This window comes from Coffea arabica, chromosome 8c, assembly GCF_036785885.1.
Source record: "Coffea arabica cultivar ET-39 chromosome 8c, Coffea Arabica ET-39 HiFi, whole genome shotgun sequence".
Taxonomy (NCBI): domain Eukaryota; kingdom Viridiplantae; phylum Streptophyta; class Magnoliopsida; order Gentianales; family Rubiaceae; genus Coffea; species Coffea arabica.
In genome coordinates this window covers 40,148,278-40,161,960 of record NC_092325.1, presented here as the reverse complement: position 1 = coordinate 40,161,960, position 13,683 = coordinate 40,148,278, and the positions used below count along the sequence as shown (strand labels likewise).

Below are 13,683 nucleotides of genomic sequence, written 5' to 3'. Positions count from 1 at the left end.
TAGGAGGTTTACAAGTTACTACTCTTTATCGCATACTACTTCCTTTCAATCATCAATTTCCTAGTTGATAGTGTGTCTTGGCTCATTCCACCCGGAACTGACAAATTCTAGACCAAACGAGAGTATTTTACTCTTTTACATCACTGAAGGTGAAAATGTTGAGCCTTATTAACATAGAAAGAATTTTGCAAATGGTCATCTTACTAGTATTTTCTGTGATGATTGAAATAATAAAATTGGAATCTTGAATTGGATCTTTCTGGTAACTGTAGAGAAATATTCTCTTGAAGCCTTTCTTTCTTGATCTACAAAGGATAATAAGAGAACCATCGGTCGATCATGGCAAAACATTCTTTTGGCTTGTATTCGGGAGCAGTGTGACCTCCACCCTGAGAATATATAACAAACGTAGTAATATGTTAACTTGTTTCATGTTTCCTTGCATATTCTGAGGAAAAAGACTCATGGCCAAAGAGTTTGTCTTGCCTTGACAGTTGCAAACGTGAGATAGCACTGATCTTCCTGGAACTGGTACTTCAATGTGTACCTGAAAGGGACAAGTTCTTGAATATTTGGTTACTTATAAATCTCATGCATTGGCTCTTAGTGGGGAAAATTTTGAGGAAAAAAAGAAAACAACTGTTAAATACAGCTAAAAATTTGAAAACGAACCCTGCAATTTGACCATTGAGAAACCAAGGTCGCCAATCCTCCTCAAGAGTAAGATTCAGATCACGTATCCATTGGAGTGTGCCAATGTAGGGAATCATCATATCATGATCACCACTGCAGGAGAAGTAGGGATGTAGGTGGACTGACTGATCAAAATGGACAATTGAGTGCAAAATGCATTTCCTAGTCCCTACTTCTTAAAGGAATAAAATTTTGGGCCTTTTCACAAACTTCATTGATAGATGCTCAATTAGTTTTTGCATCAAGTACTTGGAATCTTGCAAATTAACCATCTAATTCATGATCAATAAAATTTCCTGCTCTGCCAATGAATCTGTGCTGAACTGCTGATTGATATATATATATATATATATATATATTTTCTATATTTTTCATTGCAATTGAAGTATATTGTTGATGAGCTATTCAATTGGCTAATGATGACAAGACAAAACAAGAAATGCATGATGATTCAAGAGCGTGACAAATATAAGGAGGCAGCAGATATCCCATCCTTAACCTGTACACTAGAGCTTGATATCCTTTTGTGCTAAGAACCTGATGATGGTCAAACACACTTGTCACATCTTGGTCATATGATATTGGTAAGCTCCCATTGCACCTTTTCCATTTTTCCTTTGTGCCCTTGCAATTGAACAGAAAAAATTGGTTAGAAAACAAGATTAGATGGCACAACTTAAAAAACATTTAAGGATTGACGCCTGCTTTTCCTCCTCGTGACCAACTTACTTTTCGAATTTGAAGAGCTTCTCGGACACTTGGGTTGTTCATCCATACACAGGACAGCACATAATCAGTAAACTGCATGCCAATGGAAGTTGATTTTAGCAAATATTTAAAATCAGGGAAAGATATATAGCATGCTATAAAGTAAAAATAATGTGTAAAAGTTAGTATATAAATTTCAAACGAGGAGGAGGAAGAAGTTACGCGACACTTTGGATTTTCTTGATCGGATGAGAGGAGGAGAATGTCATTTGGATCTTCTTCAAAATATGTTAGATCCCATTCGAGTCCATGTAGTTTTGGTGCTCTAAATTTGCATATTGGTTCCAAAATATGAGAAAGGCATATATCGCTGGTACACTGCAGTAGGAAAAAGAATTGCTTTAATTGAATCTCGGTGTTCTATAACATAATGGAAGATGCTGGTTAGTCAGCACTCAGCAGCAATGCTAATGCAGCTGTAAGGCTGTTACCTGTTTAATAAGCTGAAGAGCAAACTGGCATTCTGTATTGTTCGGGTTTGGATTCATGTATTCCCCATCACAGCTACTTTTTGCCCGCTGAAATTCATGTAATCTCAGTTTTAGTCCATGATTTGATAGTAAATTTACAGTATGAAAAGTAAGAAGTCTGAGAATTCAAACTTGAGAAAGTTGAAAAAAAGACAAATGCATCAAATAGCAGCAGGTCCAAATCCTTGAATTAACATGGGAAAACTTATATTCCTTCCGCCTTTTCAATTCCAAAAGAGCCCAATATCCCATTGGTTAGGTTTAGTATAGAAAGGAAAAATTGAGCAAGGTTAGTATAAGTATTTGTATCTTGGGAAATAACATAATTTGGATAACATAACATTAATCTTTCTAATTTCAGCTTTAAACTAGTGTTAACAAAAACAATCAAGGGACTTGAGCACCACCTCATAATACTCATCTGATATGAGCGCCAGAAGATGAGCATATGGGACTCTCCAATTCATATCCTTCGGAACATTCATTGCAGGGTTGCCAATCAAGTATCCCTTTTTCAACATTTTGGAAGAACATAGTACAACATTATTGTTTCAACATATTATATGAAATCTTAGCAAGACTAAATGGCTAATAATGAAAAAAAAAAATTGTGTTCAAGGGAGTCACACCTCGATTGACATATGCGGCGTCAATCCAGCCTCATTACCTACACACGGTGATATATATAGCATGGTGGAAGCAAATCTTTCTAAATATAACTATCTAAACATGAATCAGGATTACCACCTTTTGTTATTTCTAAAACGACCATGGGAGCAATTTTCCCTCCATAGGAGTCACCGGCAATGTAAAGGCGATTGTTGATAAATTTGGGATGATTTAACAGCCACTGCATGTATAAATAAACCATCATGAGTATTTGCCTTGTTATATGTATCTTTTTCAACATCCATTTAATTTGATGGGCATAAATAGAGTCAATTTTGGTTTTCCATATCCCATGATATTTCTTCATCCTATGATCGGAAGCATGATTAAGCATAAAGTCATGTAATAACCATCTATCCCAATTAATGAAAAGACAAAAAAAAAAAAAAAAAAACATAGTAGCAAGCAACATAGAATTATCAATTTCTAGTAATGTTGATGTTGATGTTTGTTTTAATTACCTTTTGCAGAAACATGTAAGCGTCATTTGCTGATTTAGTGTCTGAGGAGAGGTAACCTTGAGAAGTAGTTGCATAGGAGAATCCGGTGCCAACAGGCAAGTCTAAAAGGATAATGTTGGCTATCTGCAGAAGACATATATATAGGATTAATTAACAACGAAGTATGAATAAAACGCTAATTAATGACTGGAAACGCATGCCTAAAGTAGTTTAAAGTTGGGCTAAATTTTTCACCTTTGTCCACGAATATGGATTCAGAATAAATGAAGGTAAGCTTCCATTGTAAGATTCGGCATCAAAATTCAAAGGACCTATAATTGAACAAATTAATGTATTGAGTGATCAACAATAATATCTAATTTAGCAATCCAGGAAGTTTCTTGATTTTTGGCAATCTAGGAACCATTTAGAGGTCCTGTTGACCTTACCCACTAAATAATATAATGTTGGATAATTACTTCTGCTGTGATAATTACTTCAAGAATTCGTTACTTTACTCTATTATCCTTAAAATCTTTGTGTAGTACGTCCTCTTGGATTAATACTCCGGCCCTTCTGTATTGTATACTTTTTTCTTTTTTAAAAATTATTAGACCCGATAGCGAATGCTAATGATAAATAACAACAAATGTAGTGGGCAAAATTTTGAAAAACATAGTGTAAATTGTTGCAAAAATGTTGTCATTTCCTGTTTGTCAAATTAGTCAACTATTAACTGCTTAACCAAAATTAATGTTGAGAAGGGGTAATATACCTCATTTCTAAATTTTGAGGAGAAAGACACACATTAAATCAAGAGTAAATCTTGTATACACTATCACGGTTGGATGCACGATATACATATGCAAAATTTGGACTTCAAATTCAAATTTGGATTATGTGTCATGCACCTAACGGTGAAAGTGCATGCACTGTCAGTGTATAGATGAGAATATACATTTCCTAGTGTGTGAATAATGGATGAGAATATACATGGATTAGGATCATGCAAGTTTCAATCCAAACCAATTTGAACCCTCGATCGAGTGGAAATAAGTGAAGAAATAGCAAACAAACCTACTTGTAAAAACAAGTAGGATTATGGTGTTAAAAAAAAAAAAAAAAAAATGGAACGTCACCGTTCTGCCCTCAACTGGTTTGAACAGGAACGTGTGAGGCACGTGATCCGAGTACGCGTACCTATTTCATAAACAAGACCAGAGAAAGCAGAGCAGCCAATGCCACCAGTGAGCCAAAGCACAAGAGGATCCCTGACGGCATCTCTCTCAGACTCAATGAAGTAGTAGAATAGCTGCACGGTATCATTTTTGCCCACGCTCACATATCTGAATATAAAGAACATAAAATTGTCACCTTTCATTGAGCCACTGTAACTTGTGAAAATAAACTGAACTGAAGATACATAATTGATGATTACCCAGTCTCAAGCTTGAATGGTAGTTCTCCGGGGTAACCTGGTAAACTCTTCACGATGGTTTGTGCCGAATTAACGTTAAAGAGAAGAGAAAGAAGAAGCAACTCAAGAAACCAAATGCAACTGAGGAACATGTTTGAAATTGGAGCCAACGAAAGCTTGAAACGTTGTTTTGCAAAATTGGCAAGTCAGGCTTTTTCGATCCTTGGAGGAGGCAAAGTCTAGCTAGCACTTCTGAGAAGTAAATTTATTAAATAGTTATTAATTAAGGCAAGGACGTCTCTGCTGAAAAACAGCAAATTAATAATCAATGATTCCTTTTCGTTGTTAAGTAACGTGTTAGCGTGGGTTTAGGATGCAAACGTATTGGTTCCTTTTTTTCTGACTTTGCATCTCTTTGACGAAATTGGGATATATTATATATATGTGTTACAATTTGCTTCGGTTGAAACTTCACGTCCACTCTTTTATCTGTTAGCCAAATAATAAAATAGGCTGATACAAAAGAGAAGAATAAATACAACCCAAAAAGAAAGTAATAATCGAAAATAACAATAATAACAATCCGAGGCTTGTGAACACAATTTCCTTAAAACAGATTCGCCCCCTCCAAGTAGAGTGCTTGAGGTTGAGTAGGCGTCTGTCTCCCAGGATACAACGGATTAAAGGTGAATATGTCAGCACCAAACGTTCTTCACCCCAGCGAACTCGAACTAGAGCAATATGGAACACTATAAAAGATGCAGATGCAAGAAGGAAAAAGAGAGAGAGCGCTATTGCTTTTGAAACAAAAGAGATATTTATAGATGCTGGTCAAGGGTGACTGTTAGAAATTGGCAACAAGAGTTAAATTCCAGATAATTATCTTCACGTTTATCAAAGGACCACATTCATGTACATACATGTATCTCAATAAGATAACCCCAAAGGAATCCTATCCAAAATCATGTATCAATAATTAATACACATGAATCCTATCCAAAATCATGTATCAATAATTAATATACATGAATGATAGATAATTATCGTGAATTCTTTCAAGAGTGCCATTATGAGAACAATTTTCTCATTCACTCTACAATGAATATAGCCATTTTTCCAACAATCCCCCACATGAATGGAAAATTTGTTTTGATTTGACTCTACAGTAGTGTTCCACAACTGAAACCTGCATAAGATAGGTTGGTGTTACCCATTGAACCTTCTCTTGTGAAATACACTTACTTTACTAGCAATCCAGTAGACATGATGTCTTTGAACTGTCTCGCTTTTTAGTGTAAATGAACCATATATTTCACACAGGAATCATGCTCCATTAGATCAGTTCTCATAGTTATGTTCGTTTTGGCCATGAACATCAACCTGGTTCAGCAAGAGTTTTTAAGAATTGAGCCCTAAACAATTCTCTTTTGAAGCGGCCCCACTTCACTCTCACATAGGTGATTTACTTAAGTCTTCAGTAATAAATTACTTCACTTAAGAATCATTAAAGCACACATTGTGCTATCCTTAATTCTCCTTTGCGTCATTGTTTCATTACGGAATGGGTTTAGGGGTATCCCCCCACAATGACTACGCTAAGTCCTTATAATTAGGTTGTCCCTTTGAACCTAGATCTTGGGATCTCCAGTCAGCTAGGTTGGGTTTCCTTTATAACATTTAGCCTTCCATGGGCTTTAGTCCCATTCCCTTTGCCATTTTTGCAACCAACTCTCTATTCAATCCTTTAGTTAGCGGATCCGCTATGTTATCCTTTGATTTCACATAATCAATAGAGATAACTCCTGTTGAGAGTAGTTGTCTAATGGTATTATGCCTACGACGTATATGTCTAGACTTACCATTATATATGTTATTCTGTGCTCTTCCAATTGCTGATTGACTATCACAGTGAATACAAATTGGTGGCACAGGTTTCTCCCATTTTGGAATGTCTTCAAGGAAATGGTGGAGCCATTCAGCTTCTTCTCCACATTTGTCCAAGGCAATGAACTCAAATTCCATTGTAGATCTAGCTACAATAGTTTGTTTAGAAGACTTCCAAGATACTGTCCCACCGGCAAGTGTGAACACATACCCACTTGTGGACTTTGAATCTTTTATATCAGATATCCAATTTGCATCAGCATACCCTTCTAAAACAGCAGGGTATCCAGTGTAATGCAGTCCATAGTTCCGAGTGTACCGTAGGTATTTAAGTACCCTTAAAATTGCTTTCCAATGATCAGCACTCGGATTGCTTGTAAATCTGCTCAATTTGCTCACTGCATATGCAATGTCAGGTCTAGTACAACTCATTAAATACATTAGACTTCCAATGATTCTTGAGTATTCTACTTGAGAAATACTCTCTCCTCTATTCTTAGATAGATGAAAACTATTGTCTAATGGAGTTCTTGCAATTCCAAAATCATTCTTATTGAATTTTTCCAGAATCTTGTCCACATAATGAGTTTGGCTCAAGACCAACCCGTCTGATATTCTTGTAATTTTAACTCCTAAAATTACATCAGCAAGCCCCATATCTTTCATGTCAAATTTTGAATTCAACATGTCCTTGGTAGACTTGACCATTTTGTCATTACTACCAACAATAAGTATGTCATCTACATAAAGACATAGGATGACATAGCCATTGTCTGTTTCTTTAGTGTAGACACATTTGTCACACTCATTTATTCTGTATCCATTAGTTATCATTGCATTGTCGAACTTTTCATGCCATTTCTTTGGCGCTTGTTTTAGTCCATACAATGATTTGACTAATTTACAAACTTTATTTCTTGCTCCCGGAGTTATGAAACCCTCAAGTTGCTCCATGTAGATTTCTTCATCTAAATCACCATTTAAGAAAGCCGCCTTTACATCCATTTGATGTATCTCCAGATTTCTCAATGCAGCGATAGCAAGTATCATTCTGATAGAATTTATTCTCGTAACAGGAGAATAAGTATCAAAATAATCCAAACCTTCTTGTTGCTTGTATCCTTTGATTACAAGTCTGGCTTTGTACTTATCGACAGAGCCATCAGGTTTCATTTTCCTTTTAAAGATCCATTTGGACCCTAAAGGTCTACAACCAGGAGGAAGATCCACTAACTCCCATGTATGATTCTGTAAAATAGAATTAACCTTACTTTTTATTGCTTCTTTCCACAAAAATCCTTCAGAAGAACTTACAGCTTCTGTATAGGTTTGTAGCTCCTTTTCTAATAGAAAAGTTGTAAAATCATCTCCAAATGATTTTTCCACTCTAGCCCTTTTGCTACGTCTCGGTTCATCTTGTTGAATCAAGTCATGATCATGTTTTTCTTGATTCATAACTTCATGTGTTCGTTTTGATGAACTTGATGCACCAATCAATTTACAAGGAAACACATCTTCAAAGAATGAAGCATTCCTTGATTCCATTATCGTATTTTTGTGTATATCCGAAATTTCTGAATTATACACAAGAAATCGATAAGCAGTACTATTATGTGCATAGCCTATAAAGATACAGTCCACAGTTCTAGGACCTATCTTTATTCTCTTTGGTGCTGGAATAGCCACTTTTGCAAGACACCCCCACACTTTCAAGTATTTGTAGGATGGTCTCCTACCTTTCCATAACTCATAAGGAGTTTTATCTTGTTTTTTCCGAGGTACCCTATTTAAAAGGTAATTGCTTGACAAAATAGCTTCACCCCACATATTTTGAGGTAATCCTGAACTTATTAACATCGCATTCATCATTTCCTTTAGTGTGCGATTTTTCCGTTCAGCAACACCATTCGATTGTGGTGAGTAAGGTGCAGTTACTTCATGAACAATTCCATATTTTGCACAGTCATCATCAATAGATGTTTCATATTCACCACCTCTATCACTTCTTAACCTTTTAACTCTCCGGTTAAGTTGATTTTCAACTTCATTCTTGTAGAGAATGAATTTTTCCAAGGCTTCATCTTTACTTTTGAGCAAATACACATAACAATATTTTGTGCAATCATCAATGAAAGTGATAAAATATATATTACCACCTCTTGTTTGAACAAATTTCAAATCACAGACATCTGTGTGAATCAATTCAAGGGGTTCGGTGTTTCTTTCAATTGTTTGAAACGATGACCTTGTTAATTTTGCTTCTACGCAAATCTCGCATTTATGGTTTGAATTGATGTGAAAGGAAGGAATATGCTCCAAGTTAATTAGTCTACGCAAAGTATCATAATTAACATGACCTAGTCTACCATGCCATAAATTGAAAGACTCAAGCAAATAAGCAGAAGACTTATTCTTATTATTCACAATAGTCATTACATTCAATTTGAACAACCCATCGGTTGTATATCCTTTCCCTACATACATCCCAGATTTGGATAATATAACTTTATCCGATTCAAAAATCATGCGAAAGTCATGCTTGTTCAGCAACGATCCAGAAACAAGGTTCTTGCGGATTTCTGGCACATACAGAACATCGTTCAAAGTCAATGTTTTGCCAGAAGTCATCTTTAGTAACACCTTCCCTTGACCTTCAATAGCAGATGAGGCAGAGTTCCCCATGAACATTTTTTCTCCTTCAATTTTTTCGAAGGTAGTAAACAAGTCTTTGTTTGTGCAAACATGTCTTGTAGCTCCAGTGTCAATCCACCATTCTTTCGGATTTGACCCTATCATATTTACTTCAGGAACCATAGCAGTCAGGTTCATGTTTTCCATGTCTCCCTCGATTCTATCAAGCAAGTTTGCTTCATGCTTCTTCTTCTTTGGAAGCTTACATTCAGTGGACTTGTGACCTTTTTTGTCACAGTTGAAGCACTTACCTTGGAATTTCTGCTTAGAGATTTTCCCTTTTGCCCCAAGATTTCGAGTTGGCTTTTTGCCTTTGGAGTTTTGCCCTTGCTTATACTCCACAATATTTGCTTTAGCATCAACAGAAGTTGTTGCCTTGCAATCAGAACCCCTGTTGTCTTCTTCAATTCGAAGTCTAACGATAAGGTCCTCCATACTCATCTCTTTGGGCTTGTGCTTGAGATAGTTCTTGAAATCCTTCTACCCAGGAGGTAGCTTCTCAATAACAGCAGCTACTTGAAAGGTTTCACTCAAAATCATGCCTTCAGCTAGAATCTCATGCAAGATAATCTGAATTTCTTGCACTTGACTGATAACAGTTTTGGAATCCACCATTTTATAGTCTAGAAATTTTCCAACGACAAATTTCTTTGCTCCGGCATCTTCGGTTTTATATTTCCGATCTAAGGATTCCCACAGTGCCTTCGCCGTCTTGTGTATTTGATATACGCTATACAGCGAGTCATGCAAGCAGTTCATGACATAATTTCGACAAAGGAAATCGGAGTGCTTCCAAGCATCAATAGCACTGACAGCTTGTGCATCAGTTAAGCCTTCAGGCAGCTTTGGAGCATCCTCACTTAAGAATCTCGAGAGATTCAATGTTGTCAAATAGAACAACATCTTTTGTTGCCATGTCTTGAAGTTCAGGCCATAGAACTTCTCAGGTTTCTCACTATGGTTGGTAGACACCATAGGAGTAATCTTTCCTTCAGGTTGTTTCACAATTGAGCCAGAGGCAGCAGCATCAGAAGTAGAAATATTGGTGTCTCTTCCTGTATTGTCAGCCATTGAGAACCGAATCTGTTTTAAGACTGTTAGCCAAATAATAAAATAGGCTGATACAAAAGAGAAGAATAAATACAACCCAAAAAGAAAGTAATAATCGAAAATAACAATAATAACAATCCGAGGCTTGTGAACACAATTTCCTTAAAACAGATTCGCCCCCTCCAGGTAGAGTGCTTGAGGTTGAGTAGGCGTCTGTCTCTCAGGATACAACGGATTAAAGGTGAATATGTTAGCACCAAACGTTCTTCACCCCAACGAACTCGAATTAGAGCAATATGGAACACTATAAAAGATGCAGATGCAAGAAGGAAAAAGAGAGAGAGCGCTATTGCTTTTGAAACAAAAGAGATATTTATAGATGCTGGCCAAGGGTGACTGTTAGAAATTGGCAACAAGAGTTAAATTCCAGATAATTATCTTCACGTTTATCAAAGGACCACATTCATGTACATACATATATCTCAATAAGATAACCCCAAAGGAATCCTATCCAAAATCATGTATCAATAATTAATACACATGAATCCTATTCAAAATAATGTATCAATAATTAATATACATGAATGATAGATAATTATCCTGAATTCTTTCAAGAGTGCCATTATAAGAACAATGTTCTCATTCACTCTACAATGAATATAGCCATTTTTCCAACATTATCTTGGAAAACTAGTTTTATTGATGAGCATAATGATCGAGGAGAAATTGAACAATAGTATTATTCTTTTCACTGATCTCTTTACTGGTTCTGGTGTGTGTGTTCTGGAAGAAGAAAAAGGAAGGAAACTGCTGCTACAGATTTTAACACTTTTCGTTCTGAGGACTTCTAAATGTGACATGTTATCATGTTTTGGACCTACGTTCACCAAAGAAAATATGCAATGGAAAATTATATAGAACTAGGTACCATGAGATTGTTAAGACAATCGTGCACATTTTCGTTAGTTCAGACACTAGCGGAAGCCCCCAGCAGGATAGCTCAACTGGTGTGGTTGTTCCTCTTTAGGCATGCTCACCAGATTTCGAGTCCTGCTGTTAACGCGCTCGGAGTGGGTTAGGGTGCCCTCTCCCGGGCCACGGGGAATTTGTCTGGTCGAAAGTCTGGACATCCCTGCATCGACAAAAAAAAAAAGAAGAAAAAAGAGACACACTAGCGGAAGCAGTCGGCCAGAGGTTTAGATTTGGGGAGGCAAGATTAGTGAGCAAGCATACTTAATTAAGGGGGTTCAATAAGAATAACTGTTTAAATAATCAATTTGAAATGTAATGCAAGAAATTTAAAGCAGATAAAATAATGGTAGAAATTCTCAAGCAAGCTGACAGGTGCCGAACCTGTGCAATAATAATAACCTGCTTAAATAAAATATAAATTCTGTAGATAGTGATAAGTAGGGTCGAATCCACAGGGACTGGGGATAATTCGTTTCTTCTAGAGTCCGAAGTATGGGGGGTTTTGGATTAAATGCTAACTAAATAAATTAACTGCAGAAAATAATTAATTAAAAGAAATGATTGGGGAAACTCTAGCCAAGGGTACACATCAGAAATGGTTCATGCACTTATCATTGATGCAGAAATAATTCCAACATTTAGCAATAGATTAGTTATAGTTGTCATGCACGCGATAAACAACCAACCCTTCCTTAATTTCTCGATAGCTAAGGTACGACCGTTAGCTATTTCTCTAACCCAAAAATAACCCTAGGTACGACCGTAGGATTTAATTTCTAGATTGCATTAATAATTAGAAAGGCCCAAACCTAACCAACAAACACGCTACGAGGGTTTGTTTAAATTAGATCATATGCTCCCCTGACATAAACCCAATTACGCCAGTTGCTACTGAGGTAGAGATAACGAACAATTACGGATTTAATTATCCCTATTTAGCAAAAATAGCCTATATGAATAATTAATTATTGCGCACTAATCAATTATCCACAAGGCCATAGCAATTAAAATCAAGGAACATATAAATACCAATAAATGAAGAAAATAATTAAAACAGATTCGATCTCACAGTAGTTGTCGAACCAAATCGTCAGTTGTCCCCTTGACTAGAAAAGCTTAACCACGCCTCATGAGAAAATCTCCCCGTTGGGGAATATTGTCGAACACCTAGCGTGTGTCAGAGGCCAGTCCAAAGAAAGGAAACTAGAACTAAACTAAAAAACTAAAACTAAAGCCCTAGATGTCTTTTGCTTCTGTACGTTGTCCCCTTTTAAAGCAACAAAAGAAAGATGACTAAAAGCTATTTAGGTGGTCCCCACATATGTGGACAAAGCCTCCAAAGTACTTTTTTCTCCAAGTCTCTCTACGTAGCTTCTTTTGAAGAGCCCAAATGACTAAATGCCTTTCACTAGCTTGTGGTCCCCACCAATTCAAGGGCCCAAGAATTGAAGCCCTTAGAAGTTTCTATATTTTTCATAAAATCCCTCCTTTTTGGTAGTTTTCTATTTCATTCCTGAAATTAAGTCCAGATACCAAATATGAGTAAATATTAACAATTAAGCAATATTTGGCAAGGATAAAAAGGGAGATTAATAATAAAATAACCAATAATTAACACCCTATCAATTTCCCCCACACCTAAATCATGCTTGCCCTCAAGCATGGGAAAAACAATTGAACACCAAAAGTTGACCATGACTGTTACTCCAACTACCGTATTGCCAAGACACCAAGAAAATCATATATCAAGCGACACAGGTCAAGATCCAAGAAAAATCACCCCGGTTAGCATCTAAACTACCAACTCCTCCAATTTAAAGCAAACTAATCTAAGAAAAAGGAATGGTTGCTCATATTTATCAGTAAATGGTCCAGCTATTAACCAAAATCTCGACATTCAGAGCACAAACCGGCAAGCTGACTTATTCACATACTAACACAATCTTTACTTCACTTCTTTTTCCTTTTTCCTTTCACTAAATGCCCTTTTTTTTTGTTTTTTTGTTTTTTTTTTGAATAGCAAAAGACTTAGTCTATAGCCCTTAGAGCCTTTTGACGAGAACTCCAACATTTGACAGATGGAGGAGCCCAGTTACACAACTCGAATCGCTACAGGACCACGCACTCATAGCAACTACTACCTTTTGACGCGAAAATCAACACTTTAGGTGAAGATCCCCGGTTACTCAGTAGTAACCACTAGCGGAGTACAGTCAACTCTTATTTGCAACCATATAGCACAATATCTAAAAGCAACACAAGAATAACAGCAGCCAGCCTCAAATTTCCAGACATGGAGAACTAAAATTAATAACTGGACCAATTTACATGAAAATGCCAACAATCATTCCCTATGCCTAGAAAAATTAACCAAAAATTGGAAAAGTCAAGCAAGTATTGATATTCACCAAAGAGATGTTCCTGAACTCAATTACATCAACTTGATATTCTTTTATTACTAAAACTTGGCAATAGCAGAATTAGAAATAGCAATCCAGTATCAAACTTGGTATTCACATAAAACTGATCACTAGTAAAAGTAAAAAGAAAATAAACGAAAAAATAGAACAAATAACAACGAAAATAAAGGAAAAAAACTAAAAACTGAATACCAGAAATACCAACTGTA

At 36.3% G+C, this 13,683-nt stretch overlaps 1 protein-coding gene across 1 annotated transcript; it reads right to left on the bottom strand.

Annotated features, from left to right (window-relative positions):
• LOC113706137 (serine carboxypeptidase-like 17) lies at positions 1-4,685 on the bottom strand. The gene is made up of 14 exons (XM_072064037.1): positions 4,479-4,685; positions 4,241-4,386; positions 3,296-3,372; positions 3,062-3,184; positions 2,679-2,781; positions 2,561-2,598; positions 2,339-2,440; positions 1,893-1,979; positions 1,624-1,779; positions 1,423-1,494; positions 1,193-1,317; positions 673-786; positions 487-547; positions 1-389 (listed from the first exon to the last, which is right to left on the bottom strand). Exons 1-14 carry the CDS (start codon positions 4,607-4,609, stop codon positions 306-308), a joined length of 1,419 nt encoding a protein of 472 aa, XP_071920138.1. The 5' UTR covers positions 4,610-4,685; the 3' UTR covers positions 1-305.
• Between the last annotated feature and the right edge of the window lie 8,998 nt (positions 4,686-13,683).